The sequence below is a fragment of the Podarcis cretensis genome (genome assembly GCF_951804945.1).
Source record: "Podarcis cretensis genome assembly, chromosome: 1".
In the NCBI taxonomy this organism is placed as follows: domain Eukaryota; kingdom Metazoa; phylum Chordata; class Lepidosauria; order Squamata; family Lacertidae; genus Podarcis; species Podarcis cretensis.
In genome coordinates this window covers 10,626,268-10,650,488 of record NC_137170.1, presented here as the reverse complement: position 1 = coordinate 10,650,488, position 24,221 = coordinate 10,626,268, and the positions used below count along the sequence as shown (strand labels likewise).

Here is a 24,221-nt window from a genome sequence, read left to right as displayed (position 1 = left end):
GTAAATGGTTCAGTGACTCATAAAATAAGGTTACCAGATTTTTTTTTCAATGAATCCAGGAACACTTTTCAACTTCAATGGATTTTGTGAAGGGACTGATTTGTAAATCTGGGGACTGTCCCTGGGAAACGGGGACACCTGGGAACCTTATCATAAAGTCACCGTTTTTGCTTTGCCAGCCAAAAAAATCAGAAAGGGAGACGCAGAGATCTAAACAGAGACCACCACCTCCTCCTCCTCCTCCTCCTCCTCCTCCTCCTCCTCCTCCTTCTTCTTTGATCACTCGTAACCATGAACAAGGTCTTAGCAGTGAGTTCGTAAGTGACTGTGGATTCTGGATCCAATTCTGGATCCCTACGTCCTTCCACAGTGGGGACATAGGTTTCTGGGTGGGAGTTGCTCACAGTGAAGGTTTGCCAAAGTGTGCCTTCCTCTTAGCACTCTAAGATAGAGCCCATTACTTGTGGCACTACATCCCTTTTGCTTATATTTATTTTTGATTCAGATTTGTCGTGGCCAGTGGCTGGTGCAAAAACGTTATTTGGATTGGCCTCAGACAGTGGAATGGGCTGGGCTGCCCCTGACAATTGGGACGGCTCAGGGGTCTACAGGCAGGTTGGGAGAGAAGAAGCCTTATTGAATGAGCAGACAGTTGCTCATGTGACAGATCTCCCTAGTATTTATTTATTTGTTGCCCACTATAAGGCCACAGGGACGCGGGTGGCGCTGTGGGTAAAAGCCTCAGCGCCTAGGGCTTGCCGATCGAAAGGTCGGCGGTTCGAATCCCCGCGGCGGGGTGCGCTCCCGCTGCTCGGTCCCAGCGCCTGCCAACCTAGCAGTTCGAAAGCACATCAAAGTGCAAGTAGATAAATAGGGACCGCTTACTGGCGGGAAGGTAAACGGCGTTTCCGTGTGCTGCGCTGGCTCGCCAGATGCAGCTTTGTCACGCTGGCCACGTGACCCGGAAGTGTCTCCGGACAGCGCTGGCCCCCGGCCTCTTGAGTGAGATGGGCGCACCAACCCCAGAGTCTGTCAAGACTGGCCCGTACGGGCAGGGGTACCTTTACCTTTACTTATAAGGCCACAGGTAATTTCTCTCCACAAGCTGTCTTCATCTTGTAAGCATTGCGTGGACAGGCGGAGTCCCCAGATCCCGAGTGGTCGTCCCCCCCGTCATGTGGAATAACGACTCTAGACAACGTGCTATGGGATTAAATTGGCCACAACTTTATTAAATTTCAAATGTGGGTAGACCTTGGCTCAGGCATTGGGCATTCTCCCTCCCTAGTCCCCAGCCGGGGACCTAGGGAGCATCAGGGTTATCCAGTGTGTGTGGGGGGGATGGGCCGGCTCTGGAGAACATATGTTCAAGCAGAGATAGCCGCCCCCGTTACGCCGCCGCAGGGGAGAGCAATGACGACCTTTCAGCGTACGGCCAAAGCCTCCCTTCAAAAACCCCTTTAACGGGGAACCCTGGTACCGCCGCCGCAAAGAGGAAGATGGACTAAAGGATTCCGCCCAAGGCCTGATACCGCCAAAGTTGTGACGTTTTGCTACGGGAAAGGCGAAACCTGCCAATGCAGGGAAATTCCTTTCCGGCCCTTCAACAGCGACCTTATCGTAGCAGCGCCCGCATACCTGTGGAGACAGGTTAACCTGCAAAACCTATGAAGAAAAGTTAACCTGCAAAAGAAGACATTAACTGAGGGTGGGTAGGGTGGGAGAAGCTCTGGAGCCAAGTGAGGATTAACAATTAAGATCCACCCTCTATTGTGTGGGCAGGTAATGCCTCCCCTTACCTGGCCTGGTTTCCCTGGCAACGCTTCCCCCAGGTGGGATTGGGCAACTCACTGGGGTAGGCGGGGACCTCCAGGTATCCCACCTGAGGGAAGGCAAAGCCTATGCTGATGGGGCCACTCCAGATCCAGGGCTGCACACGTCCACGCAAAAGGCGCCCCCCGTTTTAAGTGGGGAGCGGTCATTCTGTGTTTGGGGAAGTTTGTCCAGAGTTCTGTAAGGAGAAGGAATCATTGATGAGTTTCCAAAAGCTCATGCAACAAGGGGAGGGGAGTCTTCCCATTGCGTTGCACATTGCCGCATGTATGACTCTCTTCCTGCTGGACAGGAGTCGTGGTGTGTCTTCAGTTTGGTGAGCTCCTGGCTCTTAGGTGATAGGCTTGTTCCCCTGAGGCTAAGGTGGCTGACCAGGAGAAACTGAGGAAGGCAAAGAACTTGGTGAAGGAAGCCTCTGGGGAGATTATAGCTGTGTGTCCTGCTCCCAGGTCGGCACTCCCCTGATGCCATGGAAAAGGTGGGTCTTGGGAAATTGCAGTGTCACTCCGAGGGAGAGGAAAATGACCCCTTAGACCAGCAGTTCCCAAATGTTTTGGGGTCACCTTCCCCTTCGTTCCATAAACTCACCCCCAATTCCCCCTGCCCTGCCCTATAAAAAACAACTATCAAGAACGCTGTTTGCACAACCCACAAGATAATGTCATTCTTGTTGGCATTTGTCCATCTCAAGAGACAATGGAAGATAGTTGTTGTTGTTTAGTTGTTTAGTCGTGTCTGGCTCTTTGTGACCCCATGGACCAGAGCATGCCAGGCACTCCTGTCTTCCACTGCCTCCCGCTGCTTGGTCAAACTCATGTTGGTAGCTTCGAGAACACTGTCCAACCATCTCGTCCTCTGTCATCCCCTTCTCCTTGTGCCCTCCATTTTTCCCAACATCAGGGGCTTTTCCAGGGAGTCTTCTCTTCTCATGAGGTGGCCAAAGTACTGGAGCCTCAGCTTCAGGATCTGTCCTTCCAGTGAGCACTCAGGGCTGATTTCCTTAAGAATGGATCGGTTTGATCTTCTTGCAGTCCATGGGACTCTCAAGAGTCTCCTCCAGCACCATAATTCAAAAGCATCAATTCTTCAACGATCAGCCTTCTTGATGGTCCAGCTCTCACTTCCATACATCACTACTGGGATGGAAGATAACAACATTCAAAACAGTAACAATTAATTGCAGATCTATTCAAAATTCCAAATTAAACTATTTAGTTCAATTAAAATATTTAGTTTAATTAAAGTCTGATAGTCACATACACCTCCAGCCCCCCCCCCCTGCTGCCCACTTGCCTCTTAGAGCCCCCCAGGTCATATCATCACACACACACTCCAGGGTTGTTCTCACCCACTTTAGGAAACCACAGTCTTAGAAGGATAATAGACAGGATGGTCAAAGGCCAGAGGTGATGGGAGTTGTAGTCCAATATCTGGAGGGTGCAGGTTCCCCATCCCTGCTTCAAGAGGACCACAGTTCTCTCTCCCCCACTCCCTAAACTACAGAGGAAACATAGTTTCCTGCACACGTTGTTCTTCTTTTCCTTCCTGAAAGGCCAATTTAGAACTGCTAGGAAATGCTGAAACAGCGACGAATCAGTTATTTTCTTTTTAAATAGCCAGGGATGCTCTGCCTGCTTTGTTTGGTAATTGACAAAATGGCCTTCATAGGGTTTTCTTGTTGGGTCCCTGCCCAACAGAGCAAAAGCACTGACGGCAGCATGTGTAGCCAGGGGGACGCACACAAACACAGCTTTGTGGCGCTGGAAGCATCCTTCCAGACCGTCCTGCTCCAAGAGCAAGATCAAGAGTTGAATTTTCCTTTCCTTGATATTGTTGGGATGCGAATAGATGCTAGGAAAGGATACATTCATTAGGCATTATCCTTCCTCACATTTATGAGCTCAGCAAAGTGCTGTCCCTTTGCAGCTTAAAGGGGAACTTACTTAGATAGGCTAGTTTTAACCTTTACGTAATCCAGGATGCTTTAAATCAGACTGGATTGCCCTTGTATTTCCCTCCTTTCTCCCCTTAAAACAATAATCACTCAAGCAGTCTTGCATGATCAAATCTATGCTTCCAGGTGCCATAAGAAAGCTGCAGAGATAGTGCAGGATAGTGCACACCCCAGAAATGATCTCTTTCAGCTTCTGCCTTCTGGAAGAAGGTACAGGGTTATAAAGACTAGGACTAGCCACCTGAGAAACAGTTTCTATCCAAAGGCGATTGGATAGAAACCAGAACACTCACTTCTGGGTTTGTGGCATTTGGGAGCCAAAACGTTCGAGTCTCAAGGCGTTTGGGATCCAAGGTACGACTGTATCTGAACTGAAACTCCATAGACATGGCAAAGGGAAGGGTTCTAGGTTTTCATGTTCTGCTTATGGGCTTCCTTGAGGAAGGGCTGGCATCAGGAATCAGCATGGCTGGGCTCCTGCCAACAGTGGCCTCAGGGATCAGAAGAGCCCTTAGCCGCTCCTACTGCTCCACCAAGGCTCCTTCCCAGTGTTGTTGCTGTTGAAGGATCTCAGCCATAACCTGTTGAATATTGCAGAGCATACGCCGACTGTCCAGAAGCAGTCGGTTGCAAGCTGGCAGGATGAAGCAGGAACAAGACGCTGCTACTAGTAACTTGGTTACTTATAGGTTTTTTATTTACAGCAGACTCACAAGTTACTATATACAGGATACAGACACGGATCTTAACACTCTCTGAACAAACTCCAACGAACTCTCAGAACAACATTGACCAACCAACCAACCACAGGAAGGTCATGAGTCATCATGCCCATGTGGGTGACCTCGACCAATAGCAGAGTTGTATCCAAGGTCTCATATCTCTAGGCGGAATAACTCCCTCTGCTCAGTCTTCTAGGCCTTCAGCCAACTCCTTAATTGCTACTGTGGGAAGCTGCAACAGATAGCATGTAGGCAAAAATCCCAACAGTTGCAGCTGCTATAGCTGTGGATGCTGATAATTTTGGGTGAAAAGAACTTGGGGACATGGGGGAAGGGATGTGGCTCAGTGCCAGAGCATCTGCTCTGCATACAGAATGTCCCAGGTTCAATCCCAGGCTTATCCAAGTAAGACTGGGAATATCCCCTTGCCTGCAGCCCCAAAGAGCTGCTGCCATCAGAGTAGACAATATCAAGGTTGATGGACCTTAGGTCAGACTTGCCATGAAACAGAGCCCGATGTTTAGATGTTCCTATAAAACTGACACCATAATTCAGTTTTGAATTATGGTGCTGGAGGAGACTCTTGAGAGTCCCATGGACTGCAAGAAGATCAAACCTATCCATTCTAAAGGAAATCAGCCCTGAGTGCTCACTGGAAGGACAGATCGTGAATCTGAGGCTCCAATACTTTGGCCACCTCATGAGAAGAGAAAAGACCCTGATGTTGGGAAAGATGGAGGGCACAAGGAGAAGGGGATGACAGAGGACGAGATGGTTGGACAGTGTTCTCGAAGCTACAAACATGAGTTTGACCAAGCAGCGGGAGGCAGTGGAAGACAGGAGTGCCTGGCGTGCTCTGGTCCATGGGGTCACAAAGAGTTGGACACGACTAAACGACTAAACAACAACAACAACATAAAACTGGACTCAATGAAAAATGAAATACAAATCAAATAAACGTGTTGCATCTTCGCCTTTGCACCCTTGGGAGCGAGTCCTGATTATTTCATTGGGATGCCTGCAGGTCTTTGGGCCAGGATTGTGTGGATTTTCTGCTGTGACTTGAAAATTACAGCGCATTTAGGTCTGCAGAAATCTGATCAACGCCGGGAGATGGAAAAATAGGGCAGCTTTTATAACAGGCAGGCAGCATTTTAAATAAACAGAGTTTAACACACGTCGCTATGTACCAGCCAGAGTGCCCACTTTCAAGCAAAGCTAATTCAAAAATAGCAGAGTTTATATATGCATGCTCCCTCATAACCACCCCCCACACCCTTTCAGGGAAAATAATGTTCCACCATCATGTTGTTCAGCCCTAAACATTTTCCATTAATTTCAGTGACATTTGCTTGACTCTTCCAACAATTCCAGTGGAATTACAGCTGCAGGTTTTAGAAATGACTGAAAGTCTTTGCACGGTGGTTCCCAATACGTCTCAGCAGTCAGGTGTATCTGTAATGGCTCAGATGATTAAACCTTTCACATGGCACCAGTTTGTCCACTACACATTGATACATGTTGTCTTTCGCTTCTGAGGGGGGATAGGTCACCTGGTTGCTGTTTTTTATGTTTTTATTAAAATATTTTCATGAGCAACAAGAGTACATTCAGTGTCTATGTTTTCAAATCATAGAGTCCTTCATGCAGGTCAGTTATATTCAGTTTGAGAAATTTTTGATGTGGGTAGCATGGAGTTGGTGGGGGAAGATAATTGGAGAGACAAAGGGAGGAAACAGGCATGGTGGAGGACAATAAACTTCCCTTCTTTTTTGTAATATATGAGCCGTTTGTGTTAGCGTCACATGGGTTGGTATCTTGATTTTGCTGGTGGAGGGCAAGAGATCATCATCATCATTTTATTTGTATGCCGCCTGTCAGGGAACTGCCATCAGAGCCAGAGGCGGAGGGAAGGCTCCAGAGCGATGCCGGAGAGGGTCCCAGCAGGGAGAGAGGCAGCCCATCTGCTGGGGAAGGAAATCAGCGTAACACCAAGAGAGAAGGGGGGCAGATGGGGGAGTCGGAGAAAAGGCTCCAGGACTCTTCACTGGAGACTAGTGGGGAGAGCACGGGCACTCCGCTGCCCACACCCTCCCTGCGCAGAAGACTTCCGCGCAGGGAGAGTAGGAGGAGACTTGGCATCAAAGAACTTTTTTGCTGGAAGAAGTTTAAGAAACACCCACTGACGGATACTGCCAGCGACTGAGACAGCCACGCGTGCAAGGCTGTCCAGAGAGAAAGGGTTCAACCAGGCAACCTAGCCTGGAGTGGCGGCAACTTATGCACAAGCAACCCCCTTAGAACCATTACACCGCCTTTCCATAGTTAAAACAATGCTCAAGGCAGCTTACAACACAACAAGATTTACATAATTACCATCATAGGTAAAGGTAAAGGGACCCCTGACCGTTAGGTCCAGTTGCGGACAACTCTGGGGTTGCGGCTCTCATCTCGCTTTACAGGCCGAGGGAGCCGGCATACAGCTTCTGGGTCATGTGGCCCGTATGACTAAGCCACTTCTGGCGAACCAGAGCAGCACACAGAAACACTGTTTACCTTCCCGCTGGTGCGGTACCTATTTATCTACTTGCACCTCATGCTTTTGAACTGCTAGGTGGGCAGGAGCAGGGACTGAGCAACAGGAGCTAACCCCATCACGGGGATTCGAACCGCCGACCTTCTGATCGGCAAGCCCTAGGCTCTGTGATTTAATCCACAGCACCATCCGCATCCCTGTGATTTAACCCACAGCACCACCCGCGTCAAAAGGTACACAACCAAATGGAAAACAATTTCCACATAAATCATAAAATCTAAAACTAAAAATACAACATTAATATCAATTACAATTTAAAATGGCATAGATAAAAAATAAAAACAATTTTAAAAAGGAGCCCTCTCTGTCAAGCAACAGCAGCAGCAGTCCTTTCTGGAGCCTGTCAGGCCCCGCCCCAAGCCAGGTGGAGAGAGGCAGGGGAGGGCCCCTCGGGCTCCCAGCAGGCAGATCAGAGGGTCCCCAGCATGGTTGGTTGCAATGTGCTTTGTTTGTGTGAGTGATTTGGGGAGGGGAGGTTGCTGTGAGGTTAAAGGTAAAGGTAAAGGTACCCCTGCCCGTATGGGCCAGTCTTGACAGACTCTGGGGTTGTGCGCCCATCTCACTTAAGAGGCCAGGGGCCAGCGCTGTCCGGAGACACTTCCGGGTCATGTGGCCAGCGTGACATCGCTGCTCTGGCGAGCCAGAGCCGCACACGGAAACGCCGTTTACCTTCCCGCTGGTAAGCGGTCCCTATTTATCTACTTGCACCCGGAGGTGCTTTCGAACTGCTAGGTTGGCAGGCGCTGGGACCGAGCAGCGGGAGCGCACCCCGCCGCAGGGATTCGAACCTCCGACCTTTCGATCGGCAAGTCCTAGGCGCTGAGGCTTTAACCCACAGCGCCACCTGCGTCCCACCTGCTGTGAGGTTAAGTTAGCCCAATTGAGCTCCCGCTCAAAAAATTAGAATTTCGTGTTGGAAACACACCCTGGGAAGGCTGCCAACTTCCCAAGTGTCTATCCAGAGGTCCTCTCTGTCGGTAAATCTCCCTCAGTCCAGAGAGACCAGTAATAAGCGACCCTTCTCTCCTGAGAAGAGCACGCTAGTCTTCTGGCATATCCTAGCAGAACAAAGACTCAATCATGGTTCTAAACTACTTTATTTACAGGCTTATAATACAGAGACTCCATCAGTACGTGTGTGCTCTCTGAACACCTGTACAGAAATGTGCCACAAACAGAAGTAAAACTAACTTCCAACTAATTTCCAACAGTACTCAGACTTCCTGTCTCACGCTCACTCAGACACTGACATGATGTACACAAAACATAGTACCACTGCTGGAGCAGCTCGGATAGATAAAAATCCTAACATTTAGGTGCCTATGTACCTCCCTGAAAGCCTTCCCCTCTCCTCCCCTTTGCCAGGTGGTTTCATGGTGATGGCAGTCATAAGAACATAAGAGGATCCTTGCTGGATCAGACCAATGGCCCATGTGGCCCAGCCTCCTGTTCTCACAGTGGCCAAATGGGCACCTGTGGGAAACCTTCAAGCAGAATTTGAGCTGAAGAGCAGTCTGCCCCACTGTGGCTTCCAGCAGCTGGCATTCAGAAGCATCTTTGCCTCTGACCATGGAGGCAGAGCATAGTCACGTTGGCCATCACAGCCATCACAATCGCAGTGTTTTTCCTTTTAACTTTTGTTGACAGTGTGGGGCATAGTGTAAAGCAAAGGCCCACACAGTCATACCTGCCAACCATGTTTCCAAAAGTCCTGCATGGTTCCAGAGGCACAGCTCTCTGGGAGGCCAAGATGGCGGGCGTGACTGGCATAGATGGAGCTTTGCTGCTCAGTGCACCTGGTAAAACAAGGAGCACGGCTTGGGCATGTTACGTGAACGCCGACCGCTTAGCGCTTCTAATTCTGCTTCTTGCTCTTTTCCAGCTCTCCTTTATGCAACTATTTTTGGGAACGTCACCACAATTTTCCAACAGATGTACGCCAACACCAACCGCTACCATGAGATGCTGAACAATGTGAGAGATTTCTTAAAGTTGTACCAAGTCCCCAAAGGCCTTAGCGAACGAGTCATGGATTATATTGTCTCCACCTGGTCAATGTCCAAAGGAATCGACACAGAGAAGGTACGATACGTGTGTGTTTGTGAGTGTGAGTGTGAAACCCCAGTGGCTGGTCACGTTAAGCCAATGTGCATTTTCAGAGCAGAAGGAGAGGTGTAACAATTCAGAATCCCATAATGTTACTATGATGCATACTTGTTTTTTTTAAAGGGTAGAATGGTCTGTGTTCTGTATACCCATGATAGCATGACACAATTTCAGTAACTGGCATTAAAATCAGTTGGTAACAGTCTGAGTTCGTTCGTTCGTTAATTCCTTCCTTCCTTTTTTAAAACATCAACATTCAAGTCCTTAAAACTGAGAAGGTAAGCTTCAAAGTGTATGGGTAATATTTAGTAAAACCGCAGAAGAATTTTCTCTAAAAAATTCCAGCAGCTGGTCATGCAAAAGGGCTTCATATTTTGCTACTCCCTCCTTGACTGGCAAAAGCAGAATTATGGAAGATAAGCAAAGATATGCAAACTGTTTAAGTGCATAATTAACTGGTACAGGTCACAGCACCAATCAGCTGATGGGCAGAGCAAACACACTTCAAAGGGACTCTCCCTCAGTGTTCACCAGCTGATCGGTGCTGAGAGCAAGCCCATTGGCTGCACTAGGGAGTTCCCATGCAATACAGGAAGTGTCACATACGACATCAGGTATTGGGCAGGAGGGTGTGGTTTGGGGAAAACTGGTGTCATGGGTCCTATTAGGACTCCACTTAACCTAATTACACTAGTGGTCAGAGGTCCCCCACCATGGGGCTAATGAATAAATGTGAAAGTCAGACTGATTTTTTTTTTTTTTTTTTTACAAATGGGTACAAAATTCATTTAATGAAAATGAATGCAGCACTAAAGCAAAAGAGAGAGAAAAAGATATCACATTACCTAGTTTGTTGAACTTCTCAGGTACTGTTGCTTCTGCAAAAATTATTACTGCATAGCAGAAGTTGGGTGGTGTTTGGTTCAGAACTCACTATACTGATCCTTTAAAAGAACAATCTCTCTTTAATATCCTGAATCCTTTTTCCTTTATCAAATTACTTTGCATATTTTTCCCTTTAGTGCCACTGCTTTGCTCCTGGTGGATATTAAGCCCTGCTTCTAGTTGTTTCTTCCTTCTTTGAAATATTGGATTTCATATATATTCTCTGTGGCCTTTCTAACTATCGCCTTTTACTTCCCAGCTCCATGATGCTTAAACAAATACATCAGCGTATTTATCTTTTCTCAACCGTTGGATAAGGTCGATAACCGCAGTGCAATATGTAGCAGGATTTTTCTTCTGCAAGTCTTGGGACCATGGGCTATTAGTAGCCAATGAAATGCCCTCCAAATGGACTACAAGTCCCATCCCTCCCTGACCACTGGCCCTGCTGGCTGGGGCTGATGGGAGTTGTAGTCCCCGGCATCTGAAGAACATTGTGTTTGTTAGCCCTGCCATAAGCTCTGCTGCATCTGCAGTCAGTGGATGTCTCAAACAAGAAACTCATCTCGATCTGTGCAGTGGGATTTATTATATTATATAGCATTCTTTACCCCAGCCTCACCTGCTACATTGCAGGCAGTAATGTCTTCCGTTATGAGAAGTTTAATTCCCTCCTTTACAAACCAAATAAGAAAAGGAGTAGCAAAGAATTGTATATCCCTGGGGGGTGGAGGGGGGGGGGAAGATGCTATATTTAAACCTTTGCAGCAAGGTTCCTATGGCGACAGAAAATGATAATTGTATGGGAACGTGAGGGTTTAAAAATAACGGCTGTCCAATACGTCACGGAGAAAGTGTGTCTTCTTAAAATAGCACCTGGCTGTACGCTTGTCCAGAGGCAAGAGAGTCGGCGTGTGAGTTTTCGGTTTAGACTAGGTAGACCTGCATTTGACTCAACACCTGAGCCAAATGGGATGCAGCCTTGTAGATGTTCTGATCTGTTTAAACCTGTTCAAATAGCAGGGCAAAAGCCCTGTAACACCAGTTGAGGATACCAGGTGTGCTGTGTCTATGCAGCTTCCTGTTTAGTGTTGCATGTTTGGCTCTTAGTCTTCGGTCATAATACAGTAGCGGCCGGATTCCCAGAGACTGGTATTCAGACGTAAACTGGCTTCAGCAGTGTAGGCAGCACATAGGTGTCAGGTTCTCTGTGTAGCAGGATACCTGGATTTTCTTTGCGTGGCTGAAAATTGCGGTGTCTGGGTGAGATGCAAAGGGTAGGCATTTGGCAAGGGGGTTTGGGGTCATGCAAGGGAGAGGGGGTAGGTGGGGCTGGCGAGCAGCAGCCCCTCGTATATCTGTGCATTCTCAACAGGGATCTGCAGCTTATTCAGGCTCCTCAACAAGCATACATGTTGTTGCTGTTGTTTAGTCGTGTCTGACTCTTCGTGACCCCATGGACCAGAGCACGCCAGGCACTCCTGTCTTCCACTGCCTCCCGCAGTTTGGTCAAACTCATGCTGGTAGCTTCGAGAACACTGTCCAACCATCTCGTCCTCTGTCATTCCCTTCTCCTTGTGCCCTCAACCTTTCCCAACATCAGGGTCTTTTCCAGGGAGTCTTCTCTTCTCATGAGGTGGCCAAAGTATTGGAGCCTCAGCTTCAGGATCTGTCCTTCCAGTGAGCACTCAGGGCTGATTTCCTTCAGAATGGATAGGTTTGATCTTCCTGCAGTCCATGGGACTCTCAAGAGTCTCCTCCAGCACCATAATTCAAAAGCATCAATTCTTCGGCAATCAGCCTTCTTGATGGTCCAGCTCTCACTTCCATACATCACGACTGGGAAAACCATGGCTTTAACTATACGGACCTTTTTTGGCAAGGTGATGTCTCTGCTTTTTAAGATGCTGTCTAGGTTTGTCATTGCTTTTCTCCCAAGAAGCAGGCGTCTTTTAATTTCATGGTTGCTGTCACCATCTGCAGTGATCATGGAGCCCAAGAAAGTAAAATCTCTCACTGCCTACATTACTTCCCCTTCTATTTGCCAGGAGGTGATGGGACCAGTGGCCATGATCTTTGTTTTTTGGATGTTGAGCTTCAAACCATATTTTGCGCTCTCCTCTTTCACCCTCATTAAAAGATTCTTTAATTCCTCCTCCCTTTCTGCCATCAAGGTTGTGTCATCTGCATACATAGGAGGACTCAATTCTTTGCTAACAGATGCTGTCTGCATTCTCTTCCTTAAGTGTGCACTTGACACATCTTAAGAACATAGTGCCTGAAGTGGCCTGCTGAAAAAGGAGACGAGTGCCAGAAAAGCACTCTTCAGATAAGATCTCTTAACCGGCCATAATAATATTTACAGCAATTCTTCTGAACGGGGGTGGGGTGGGGGAGAGGGGAATACTCATCTTGGATTTAAATTCCTTGGTTTTTAATTGAAACACACTTGACAGCAGTTGAAAAATTAATGGGTTACACGGGAAAATAGGTCGTTACACAGAGAACTGCAAACAGTGGTTGCTCAGCCAACATTTTCAATTAAGGGAGCTCACTGCTAGCAACAAAATGTTAAGTCCAGATAAAGATTCTCTCCCCCCCCCCCTGCTTTGGGCTTCTTGATTGCTGTCGGGCAGGGGAGGGGGCAGCAAACTTTTTCAGCAGGGGGGCCGGTCTGCTGTCCCTCAGACCTTGGGGGGGGGGCAGACTATTTTTTTTTTGGGGGGGGGAATGAACGAATTCCTATGCCCCACAAATAACCCAGAGATGCATTTTAAATAAAAGGACACATTCTACTCATGTAAAAACATGCTGATTCCCGGACCGTCTGCGGGCCAGATTTAGAAGGCAATTGGGCCGGATCCGGCCCCTGGGCCTTAGTTTGCCTACCCATACTGTCGGGCTTTGGTGATGCTAAGGTACATAAAGATGAAGGATTGACTTTTCTGAAACGCTCGATACTGAGCACATCTCCAGGGTCTTTCACCTCCAATGCTCATCTTGCTCCTTAATTTCCATGAGAAGTGAATCCACCCACATCTCTGGGTTCCACTAAAAAGGTAAACAATTCTTGCGTACTGCACATATTTCCCTCCACACCTAGCATTAAATGCATATGTACATTAAATGCACATATGCAACATTAGTAAGATGCTTTGAGTTGCCTGCGGCAAAAAAGTGACTAATAAATTTAATTAATAAATGCTAATAAAATATTTGAGACCTCTCCCTAAAGCTGGTGGGCATTGCCATTAAAATGCTGTGCCTGTTTTGCGTCTTGTGATCATTTATATGTGGGTGGGGCTTACCTTTCCCCCCATATTTTATTCAAGTTGGCACCCCTGGGAAGTCATTAGTTCTCAGTCTAACCTACCTCACTAGATTGTTGTGAGAATGAAACGGTTGGGGGGGGAGAAGGGGGGGGGGAAGAACCTTGTATGACACTTTGTCCTCCCTGGCAGAAAGACGGGATATAAATGTAATAATAGATATACCGTATTTTTCGCTCTATAAGATGCACCAGACCACAAGACACACCTAGTTTTTGGAGGAGGAAAACAAGAAAAAAAATATTCTGAATCTCAGAAGCCAGAACAGCAAGAGGGATCACTGCGCAGTGAAAGCAGCAATCCCTCTTGCTGTTCTGGCTTCTGGGATAGCTGCACAGCCTGCATTCGCTCCATAAGACGCACACATATTTCCCCTTACTTTTTAGGAGGGAAAAAGTGAGTCTTATAGAGCAAAAAATACGGTAATTTGGGTTGCGGTTTCCATTAGTTTCTCCCCTGCCCCCAAGAAAAGTTTTCATTGATTTGCGCAATTAAAGAAGGCAAAAATACCTCTCTCCAGAAATACAGCAGTCTTGACAAGTTCTACGTGAGATTACTCCAATCAGATCTAGTCAAGCGGTTCATTAAACCAGGCTTTGTATATCGGGGCGCCATTTCAGGTTTCGCGTGGGAGCAAAGAGGTTTCAGCCTGTTCTTGGATCGACTCAGGATTAAATGGCATCAAACACCCTGGTGTATTTTAAGAGCATTTACGGCTGCTCCTTTAATCTCAGAATGATTATATTGATGATATTCACACCCAAGAGTTCTGATCCTTTGAGGTGGGTACCCAGTATGCATCATCTGCAGTTTGTTTAAAGCACATTGGCATTGGGTAAGGAGACAGAAATGCTGCCTGTGTTCCCACAAAGAGCAGAGAAGATGCTAATTTGGGGACTGCGTGCCCTCTAAGTGTCCCGATTTTCCAGGGACAATCCCGGAATTGCGAAAGCACATCTAGGCTTCTGATTTGATCCTGGAAAGTCCCTATTTCCCCCATCAGTGCCGTCACCAGTGGAGGACAAGCCAGCGCTGGTCCCAAGCAATGGTGGTGGTAACCAATTTTGAAGGGGTCCACAATTTGCGGCACCCTGGATCCATACAACTGGACAAATAGGGACCTTATCCTATAGATGTGCGCAGGTGTGGGGACCCTTTGGCTCTCCAGATGTGACTGAACTACAATTCCCATCAGCCCAGCAAGCATGGGCCCATGGCCAGGGATGATGTGTGCTGTAGTTCTGCCACATCTGGAAGGCCAAAGGTTTCCCATCGCCTAGCATATGGCATGCCACATGGACATGGGCTTGTCTCCAATGGCTTTTGAGCACTTTGGCTATTCCTTTCGAATACTAGATCTCATGTGAAAGCACACAGAGGATGCAGATAACAACAACAACAACAACAACAACAACAACAACAACAACAACAACAACAAATTTATATCCCGCTCATCTGGCTGGGTTTCCCCAGCCACTCTGGGCAGCTTCCAACAAAAGATTAAAAATACATTAAGACATCAGTCATTAAAAGCTTCCCTAAACACGGCTGCCTTCAGATGTCTTCTAAACGTGATATAGTTGTTTATTTCTTTGACATCTGATGGGAGGGCATTCCACAGGGCAGGCGCCACTACCGAGAAGGCCGTCTGCCTGGTTCCTGTAACTTGGCTTCTCTCAGTGAGGGAGCCGCCAGAAGGCCCTCAGCGCTGGACGTTATGTCCTTATTACTTGAGTCTCATGAAAATGTCCGTAAGCAGAACGCATGAAGGTTACGGGCCTAATTTAAGCACGTTTTCTCTTGTCTTGTCCTGCATTTAAAAGCAAAGCAAAGCAAAGCAAAGCAAAGCAAAGCAAAGCAAAGCAAAGCAAAGCAAAGCAAAGCAAAGCAAAGCAAAGCAAAGCAAAGCAAAAAAAAAACTGGCTTACAAACTTAGGAAGGTCCAATTCCTATTCATAGAATTATAGAAGAGTTGGAAGAGACCACAAGGGCCATCGAGTCCAACCCCCTGCCAAGCAGGAAACACCATCAGAGCACTCCTGACATATGGTTGTCAAGCCTCTGCTTAAAGATCTCCAAAGAAGGAGACTCCACCACACTCCTTGGCAGCAAATCCCACTGTCGAACAGCTCTTACTGTCAGGAAGTTCTTCCTAATGTTTAGGTGGAATCTTCTTTCTTGTAGTTTGGAAGCATTGCTCCGTGTCCGCTTCTCTGGAGCAGCAGAAAACAACCTTTCTCCCTCCTCTATGTGACATCCTTTTATATATTTGAACATGGCTATCATATCACCCCTTAACATCCTCTTCTCCAGGCTAAACATGCCCAGCTCCCTTAGCCGTTCCTCATAAGGCATCGTTTCCAGGCCTTTGACCACTTTGGATGGTGTGATGGCCTGGGATTCCGATTCAGAGGCTGAACCAGAGGAATCCCAGCCTGCACAGGAGTCCCCGCCTCCAGGGCCGGCTGAATTGGGGCAGGGCCTGGATTCTGAAGTGCCTGCACCTGTGTTAGATCCTCAGGAGCAGGCACCAGGTGTTCCCACTCTGGCTCCAGAGGTGGTTGAGGACTCAGTGCCTGCAGATGAGTTTTCCCCTGGGCCCAGTAACCCTTTAGCCTCTCCTGAACTGCAGACACTCAGGGCAGAGAGGCGAAGGGAACTGGTTCCTCCCAGGAGGAGTGCTCGCCTTAAGGCCAAGAGAGGCGGGTCTCCTGGGGGCCGGGACCGCCCCTAGCCTCAGAACAGATAAAGGCCAGTCTCCCCCTGGGCCCAGTAACCCTTTAGCCTCTCCTGAACTGCAAGCGGGTCTCCTGGGGGCCGGGACCGCCCCTAGCCTCAGAACAGATAAAGGCCAGTCGGCCCGGTCCCAGGTTGTGGGAGCAACGTCGTTGTTGAGTTCCTGTTCATGCCCGGACCCAGACCTGACTCTTCAGTGCTCCTGTCCCCTCCCGGCTTCCTGTTTCGGACCTCGCCCCGCTCCTTGTGGACTGATTCCAGGCTAGAGACCCAGGACCGGACTTTGACTACGCCTACGGTAACCTTCCCCCCGGGATCAGCACAGTTTGCTCCCACCAGCCCGCACTCCCCCTTCGTTGGGGTGCATTCGGGAAGAGCCAGAAGCCATGGCCGACCAAGCAGCTGCCCTGGTGGCATTGGCCCAGGAGAACCAGGCCTTGATTCACACTGTGCAGCAGCTCAGCGATGTGGTCACGGCACTTCAGCAGCGGTTGGACGCCCTACCGGCTCCTGGGGCCGACGCCCCGGGTCCTGGCAAGTTCCCAGTGGTTTTGCTAGAGAAATTTGATGGGGACCCGGCCAGCTTCCCCATGTTCCTTGCCCAGGCCAAGTTATATATTCAGGGGAGAGCCCGGAACTTCCCTGACGACCGCACCAAGGTGCACTTTTTGATTAGTTTGTTAAAGGACCAGGCGGCCAAATGGGCGTTGCCGCTGCTCAGGCAAGACTCCCCCTTGCTGATAGACTATATGGGGTTTTGCAATCATTTGGAGGCCGCGTTCGGCAACCCCCAGAAGGGGAGTCAAGCCAACCGGGCAATCAGGCAGTTGAAACAGGGCAAGTCCACTGTGGTCGCTTACACCACGGAATTCTGGCTGCTGGCACAGGACTTGACCTGGAATGACTCTGATCTTTGGGACCAGTATCTTGAGGGGCTTTCAGACGAGATACTGGACCAGCTGGCCACAATGGAACGCCCCACCATGCTAGACGCCCTCATTCAACGGAGTCTACAAATAGACGATCGGCTGGAGGACCGTCGCCAGGCCCGGGGCCGCCGGCACTTCCAGTTCTCGGCGCCAGTTTCTACTAGCAGCTCCATGGCCACAGCCGAGTCATCGGAGGAGCCTTGCAGCTTGGGGCAGTGCGGCCACGCCTCTCCCCCGCGGAGAAGACGCGGCGTCGGGAGGGGAATCTATGTCTCTACTGTGGCAGAAGCGGACACTACGCCCGGTCCTGTCCTGAGAAACGCCAGCCACAGGGAAACCGCCAACCCCCAGTAGCTGATGGCCCTGGCTACCTGGGGTCCCAAACAGCGCAGAATGGGGCCGCACCAATTGAATTGCAACACCTTATGGTTCCAGTACGTCTATACCCTCCAGGTGGGCCCTGGATCCTTACCCATGCTCTGGTGGATTCGGGGGCAACCCGCTCGTATATGGACGCTGCCTTTGCTGCCCATCATCAGGTGCCACTTCAGAACAAGCCAGAACCGGTACAGGTGGAGGCAATTGATGGACGGCTCCTGCGTTCAGGTGCCGTTACTCAGGAGACCCAGCCCTTGGTCCTGTGTCTCCAGCAGCACCGGGAGATGCGAACCTTGGACATTGCCTCCATGCCCCGGTTCCCCCTGGTGCTCGGGATGGACTGGCTGGAGGCTCACAATGTTCAGATTGACTGGGTCAAACGGACTGTGCACTTCCCAGACCCAAGTTCTCATGCCCAGACCGAGATGCTAGCAGCTGTGCCCACTGAGGAGGCTGCATCTACGCTCCCTGCTGAGTACCGGGACTATCACGACGTGTTCGAGGAACGGGGGGCGGACCAGCTGCCGCCGCATTGGTCTTTTGACTGCGGCATAGACCTCCAGCCAGGAGCGCCCCTGCCAGTGAGTCGCTTATACTCTCTAACAGAGCCAGAGCGCGAGGCCTTGCAGGACTTCTTGCGCAAGAACCTGGAGCGTGGTTTCATTAGGCCTTCTACCTTGCCCACGGCTGCGCCAGTGCTTTGTTAAGAAGAAATGTGGGGAGCTCCGCCTTTGTCATGATTACCGGGCCCTGAACAAAATCACCATCCCAGACCGGTACCCCTTGCCCCTTATTTCGGAGTTGCTGGAGCGGGTGCAAGGGGCGCAGGTGTTCACCAAGCTAGACCTCTGGGGAGCCTACAGTTTAATTCGGATCCGAGCCGGGGATGAGTGGAAGACAGCATTCGGGACCCGGTACGGGCAGTTCAAATACCTGGTTATGCCTTTCGGATTGTGCAACGCGCCTGCTGTGTTCCAACAATACATCAACCACGTGTTCCAGGACGTGCTAGACCAGTACGTGGTGGTGTACTTGGATGACATTCTGCTTTTCTCCCATGACCCGGCTCGCCACGAGGATCATGTCCGGACCGTGCTGCAGCACTTGCGAGAGCACCGTCTGTATGCAAAGCTCAGCAAGTGCGAGTTCCATCAGCGGTCAGTGGACTTCCTTGGTCACCGACTCTCTCCAGATGGGGTGCAGATGGATCCTGGAAAGGTGGCAGCGGTTTGGGAATGGGCGGCACCTCGGAACCGCAAGGACCTACAGCGGTTCCTGGGGTTTGCCAACTATTACCGGACCTTCATTGCGGATTATGCCCATCGCACCACCCCATTGACCTACTGCACCCCAAGACGCCGTTTTCCTGGGACAAGGAGGCAGAGGAGGCATTTCAGGGGTTGAAGGCCTGTTTCCAGAGAGCACCGATCTTGCAACACCCTGATCCCTCTCGACCCTTTGTGGTAGAGACCAACGCCTCCAGTACGGCTCTCGGTGCCGTCTTGTCTCAGCAGTACGGACCCGATGCGCCACTCTTACCCTGCGCCTACTATTCCTGCCAGCTCCTTCCAGCGGAGCGTAACTATACCGTGTGGGAGCGGGAACTACTGGCCATCAAGGTGGCCTTTGAGGTCTGGCGCCACCATCTTGAGGGGGCACGACACCCGGTGGAGGTGAGAACCGACCACCGGAACCTGGAGTACCTCCAGACCACCCGCAATCTGAACCAAAGGCAGATCCGGTGGGCGTTGTTCTTTTCCCGGTTCCAGTTCCGGATCCGCTACATCCCGAGCTCCCAAAACCAGAAGGCGGATGCCCTGTCCCGGAAACCTGAAGACAACGCAGACACGGTACAGCAAGCACTACCCACCACAATCCTACCACCGGCTGCATTCCTGGCCACCCAGGAGGCAGAGCCACTGCAGGCTCGGGTGCTGCAACAGCAGCGGGTTGATGCTTGGGCCCAGGAACGACTCCGGGAACTGGCCGAAGGGTCATGCCCTCAGTATCCAGGGCTGGTCTTGCATCAGGGCCTTCTGCTGCACCACGGTCGCCTATACATCCCGCCAGGGCCACTGCGGGCTGAGGTTCTCTGGATGACCCCTGATGCCCCAGCCGCAGGACACTTTGGGCAGTATCGGACCACCCATCTGGTAAGCCATGAGTTTTGGTGGCCCCGCCTGAAGGCTGACGTGGCTCGCTACGTCGCTGGTTGTGATGTCTGCCGGCGGGCCAAGGGCCCTACCGGGCGACCCCCCCGGCCTTCTTCAGCCATTGCCGGTTCCACCACGTCCTTGGCACACGGTTTCTCTGGACTTTGTAGTGGACTTACCTCTGTCTCGTTGCTGCACCTGCCTTCTAGTTTTCTCCAACCATTTCACTAAGATGGTGCATTGTGCTCCCTGCCCATCTGTACCCTCAGCTAAGGAAACCGCTCAACTGTACCTTCAGCATGTCTTCCGCCTGCATGGCCTACCTGAGCATGTGGTGTCCGACCGGGGCGTTCAGTTCACATCCCGGTTCTGGCGAGCTTTGCACCAGGCCCTTGGGACAGAGGTCTGTCTCTCATCAGCCTACCACCCACAGACTGATGGCCAGATGGAACGGGCGAATGCGGTGCTGGAGCAGTACCTCCGGTGTTACTGCAGCTACCAGCAGGATGACTGGGTCGACCACCTAGCATTGGCGGAGTTCGCTTACAACAACGCGGTGAATGCGTCCACCCAGCAGACCCCGTTCCAGGCCAGTTACGGTTTTCATCCACGGCTGTTTTCGGATGTGCTGCTGGTATCCGCGGTCCCTGCGGTGACAGAGTGGCTTCAGGAGCTCCAATCCCAGCAACAGCTATTGATGGAGCAACTGCGTCAGGCCAAGGAGGCGTACAAGGCCCAGGCCGACCACCACCGCCAGGTGGGGCCGGAACTACACGTCGGTGACCTGGTATGGCTATCCACTCACCACCTCCACCCCTCTCAACCTTCGCGGAAGCTGGACGCCCGTTTCACTGGCCCATTTCCTATCGTGGACCAGGTCTCGCCTGTGGCATTCCGTCTCCGGTTGCCCGCAACCCTGAAGGTTCACCCGGTATTCCACAGGTCCCTTCTGAGTCCGGTGGCCCCACTCGACGAGTTCCACTCAGACCGTCCCCGACCGCAGCCAGTTTTGGTTCAGGGGGAGCCTGAGTACGAGGTGGAACGCATTCTGGACTCCTGATACCGCAGGGGAAAGCTGCAGTATCTCATAGACTGGAAGGGGTATGGACCGGAGGACCGTTCCTGGGAACCAGCAACCAACCTCCACGTGCCTGCTTGCCTCCGAGATTTCCATGCAGCGTACCACAGCAAGCCGGGTCCAGACCCTCGATTGAGGGGGGGGGCTGGGAGGGGGGATGGTGTGATGGCCTGGGGTTCTGATTCAGAGGCTGAACCAGAGGAATCCCAGCCTGCACAGGAGTCCCCGCCTCCAGGGCCGGCTGAATTGGGGCAGGGCCTGGATTCTGAAGCGCCTGCACCTGTGTTAGATCCTCAGGAGCAGGCACCAGGTGATCCCACTCTGGCTCCAGAGGTGGTTGAGGACTCAGTGCCTGCAGGTGAGTCTCCCCCTGGGCCCAGTAACCCTTTAGCCTCTCCTGAACTGCAGAGACTCAGGGCAGAGAGACGAAGGGAACTGGTTGCTCCCAGGAGGAGTGCTCGCCTTAAGGCCAAGAGAGGCGGGTCTCCTGGGGGCCGGGACCGCCCCTAGCCTCAGAACAGATAAAGGCCAGTCGGCCCGGTCCCAGGTTGTGGGAGCAACGTCGTTGTTGAGTTCCTGTTCATGCCCGGACCCAGACCTGACTCTTCAGTGCTCCTGTCCCCTCCCGGCTTCCTGTTTCGGACCTCGCCCCGCTCCTTGTGGACTGATTCCAGGCTAGAGACCCAGGACCGGACTTTGACTACGCCTACCTTCCCCCCCGGGATCAGCACAGTTGCCCTCCTCTGGACACGTTCCAGTTTGTCAGTGTCCTTCTTAAACTGTGGTGCCCAGAACTGGACACAGTACTCCAGGTGAGGTCTGACCAGAGCAGAATACAGTGGCACTATTACTTCCCTTGATCTAGATGCTATACTCCTATTGATGCAGCCCAGAATTGCATTGGCTTTTTTAGCTGCCGCGTCACACTGTTGGCTCATGTCAAGTTTGTGGTCAACCAAGACTCCTAGATCCTTTTCACATGTACTGCTCTCAAGCCAGATGTCACCCAAATTCAAAAGAGACAGTGCACTTTTAGGCAGCAGATCCTGGCCTGGTCGCCTGTGGTGACTCAGGACAGGGCACAAGGTGAGTGTCTGTTTTGCAACCCTGCTTTTAGCATGGCCGATTCAAGCCCCGGGACAAACACTTTCAGTGGAGTTGCCTGGTGTTAATTACGCTGCCCCCGTGTCTCTCTCATTAACTGCATTTAACCAATTCTGTAGCATTTGCTAAGCCACCCAGAAGGCAGACCGTTGAGACAAAAGGAAATTGGGACAGGGCAAAGCCTTTTAGCAGAGGTTTGTCACACTAGTACACAGCCCTAATCTACAAACGTCTTTGTGCTGGTCCTCCCAGCAAACCGTCCCTCACCTTTCTTTTTATCATCCCTGTTCCCTGCTGAGCTCTTTTCAGCTGCTCTGGAAGCTTATCTTAAACTGCCTGTGTTAAGAAAATGCCAGAGGAAAAGGCAAACAATATGAGATGCATCTCCTTGGGGATTTGAAGCTTGCTTTCTCAACAGAGGCAAAATGGTATCTCTTTTTCCCACCCCACCATGGATTGTTTCCAAGTTTTCCTCCAAGTACCACACATGTATTGATCCATTTAGTCAAAGTGCATTTACCAAAGCCTTAAAATCGTCGTATGTACTAATAACAAACTCAGTCTGTTTAGAAAGAAAACGAGGCCACTCCATAATAAGGTAGCATTTCCCCCCACTATACGTGCAGGGGACTTCTGAGTCAAATGGATCTCTCTCTTATATAAAGAGAGAGGTGCCTATAAAAGAGGGACAAAGTAGACAAACAGAATACAACAATCAATTGCTACTCGTTATGATGGTTGTGTACTTCCACCAAGATCTAGGGGTGGGTGGATCGGTCATCTTCAGCCCCCCGCCCCCGTTTCTCATTTTATCAATCTTTCATTCACTTCGAGAGCTGGACCATAAAGAAGGTTGATCACCGAAGAATTGATGCTTTTGAATTATGGTGCTGGAGGAGACTCTTGAGAGTCCCATGGACTGCAAGAAGATCAAACCTATCCATTCTGAAGGAAATCAGCCCTGAGTGCTCACTGGAAGGACAGATCCTGAAGCTGAGGCTCCAATACTTTGGCCACCTCGTGAGAAGAGAAGACTGCCTGGAAAAGACCCTGATGTTGGGAAAGATGGAGGGCACAAGGAGAAGAGCACAACAGAGGACGAGATGGTTGGACACTGTTCTCGAAGCTACAAACATGAGTCTGACCGAACTGCGGGAGGCAGTGGAAGACAGGAGTGCCTGGCGTGCTCTGGTCCATGGGGTCATGAAGAGTCGGACACAACTAAATGACTAAACAACAACAACAATTCACTTCTCTGTGTTTCTGCAGTAATTTGTGATTATGATTGTTATTATTTCAAAACTCCCATGAAAATTCATCAGCAGTTCATTGCAAATGTCTCCTAATTAACACTTTTTACTAACGTGCACATTTTTGCCATCAGTTCCCCCTAGCATAATGCATTGTTGCCTATTATTTCCACCAATATCCTCACCCTTTCCCCATACCTATACTTTTTTTTTTTTTGGTCTGAGAACTGTATTGCAAAATTCAAAGAAGTGTGAATTGCAAAGTATGGCTGCGTTTCGATTCTCGTCTTCTTTTGGAAAGTATGATTTTGGTAGGTTCGCCTTTAAACACAAGCCGAATCGGATTTCTTCACCATCCTTTGTAGGCTCACAGGCACCAATCCCTGGCAGTCATGAGCAGGAAAAAACTGTTGTGATTCTGCTCTGCTTCTGGTTTCACATTAAGCACCTGATTATCTGCTGGGGGGTAGGTGGGATTCTGAACTAGAAAGGCTGTTGATTTGATCTGTTGGGGCTCTTACCGTTTTTGTGTGTGAAAGCTCTGGGGATGAGGTTTCCACCACCTTCAGAGCAGCTTATATTTTGTACATTTTGTGCATGAACAAGGTACAGTCACTGGCTATGATCATTGTGCTTCAGATTTGTTACATGACAGCCTTTTTGATAGCCTCAATAACTTGTCTTTGAAAACCATGCACTCCTAGTCTTCTGGAATTGAGCAGCGAAGGAGCAAAGGCAGTAGCCAGTTCATTGTTGGTTGTTGCGATGAAATAGGATTCCACTGGGTGAAAAGAGGCGTCATGCCGCATGCTTAATTCTGTAATTTAGTAGAAAGCTAATAACACCCCGGGTTGGGGAGAGCATCTATCCAATACCCAGACATTTATGTGGTTCTTCTAGACTCATACAGTGGTGAAACAACTGCAGAGAGCATCTTTCACTGGGTCAACCCCAGGGATGCTGGGAGGCGTCCTTTCGAAAACAATATCATTCACAGTTCACATTATCCACGTTATTAGCTGATAATGTATAGGATAGAAAGGCTAAGAGGAATCAAAACAGGATTTTCTGGGTTTTCTTTGAAGCAAGAGCACAGTGGTTGTGTGTCCTACTTTAAGGAGGACATCTCTCTATTTGAAAGTGCCGTCTGTTTGAAGGCATACCCAGT

At 50.0% G+C, this 24,221-nt stretch overlaps 1 protein-coding gene across 1 annotated transcript in view; it reads left to right on the top strand.

Moving 5' to 3' along the window:
- The window catches only part of KCNH5 (potassium voltage-gated channel subfamily H member 5), a 198,644-nt gene that overhangs the window by 116,132 nt on the left and 58,291 nt on the right, over positions 1-24,221 (top strand). Inside the window, exon 8 of the mRNA XM_079987003.1 lies at positions 8,988-9,187. Coding sequence (XP_079843129.1) covers positions 8,988-9,187 — 200 coding nt within the window. The remainder of the gene's footprint in view (positions 1-8,987; positions 9,188-24,221) is intronic.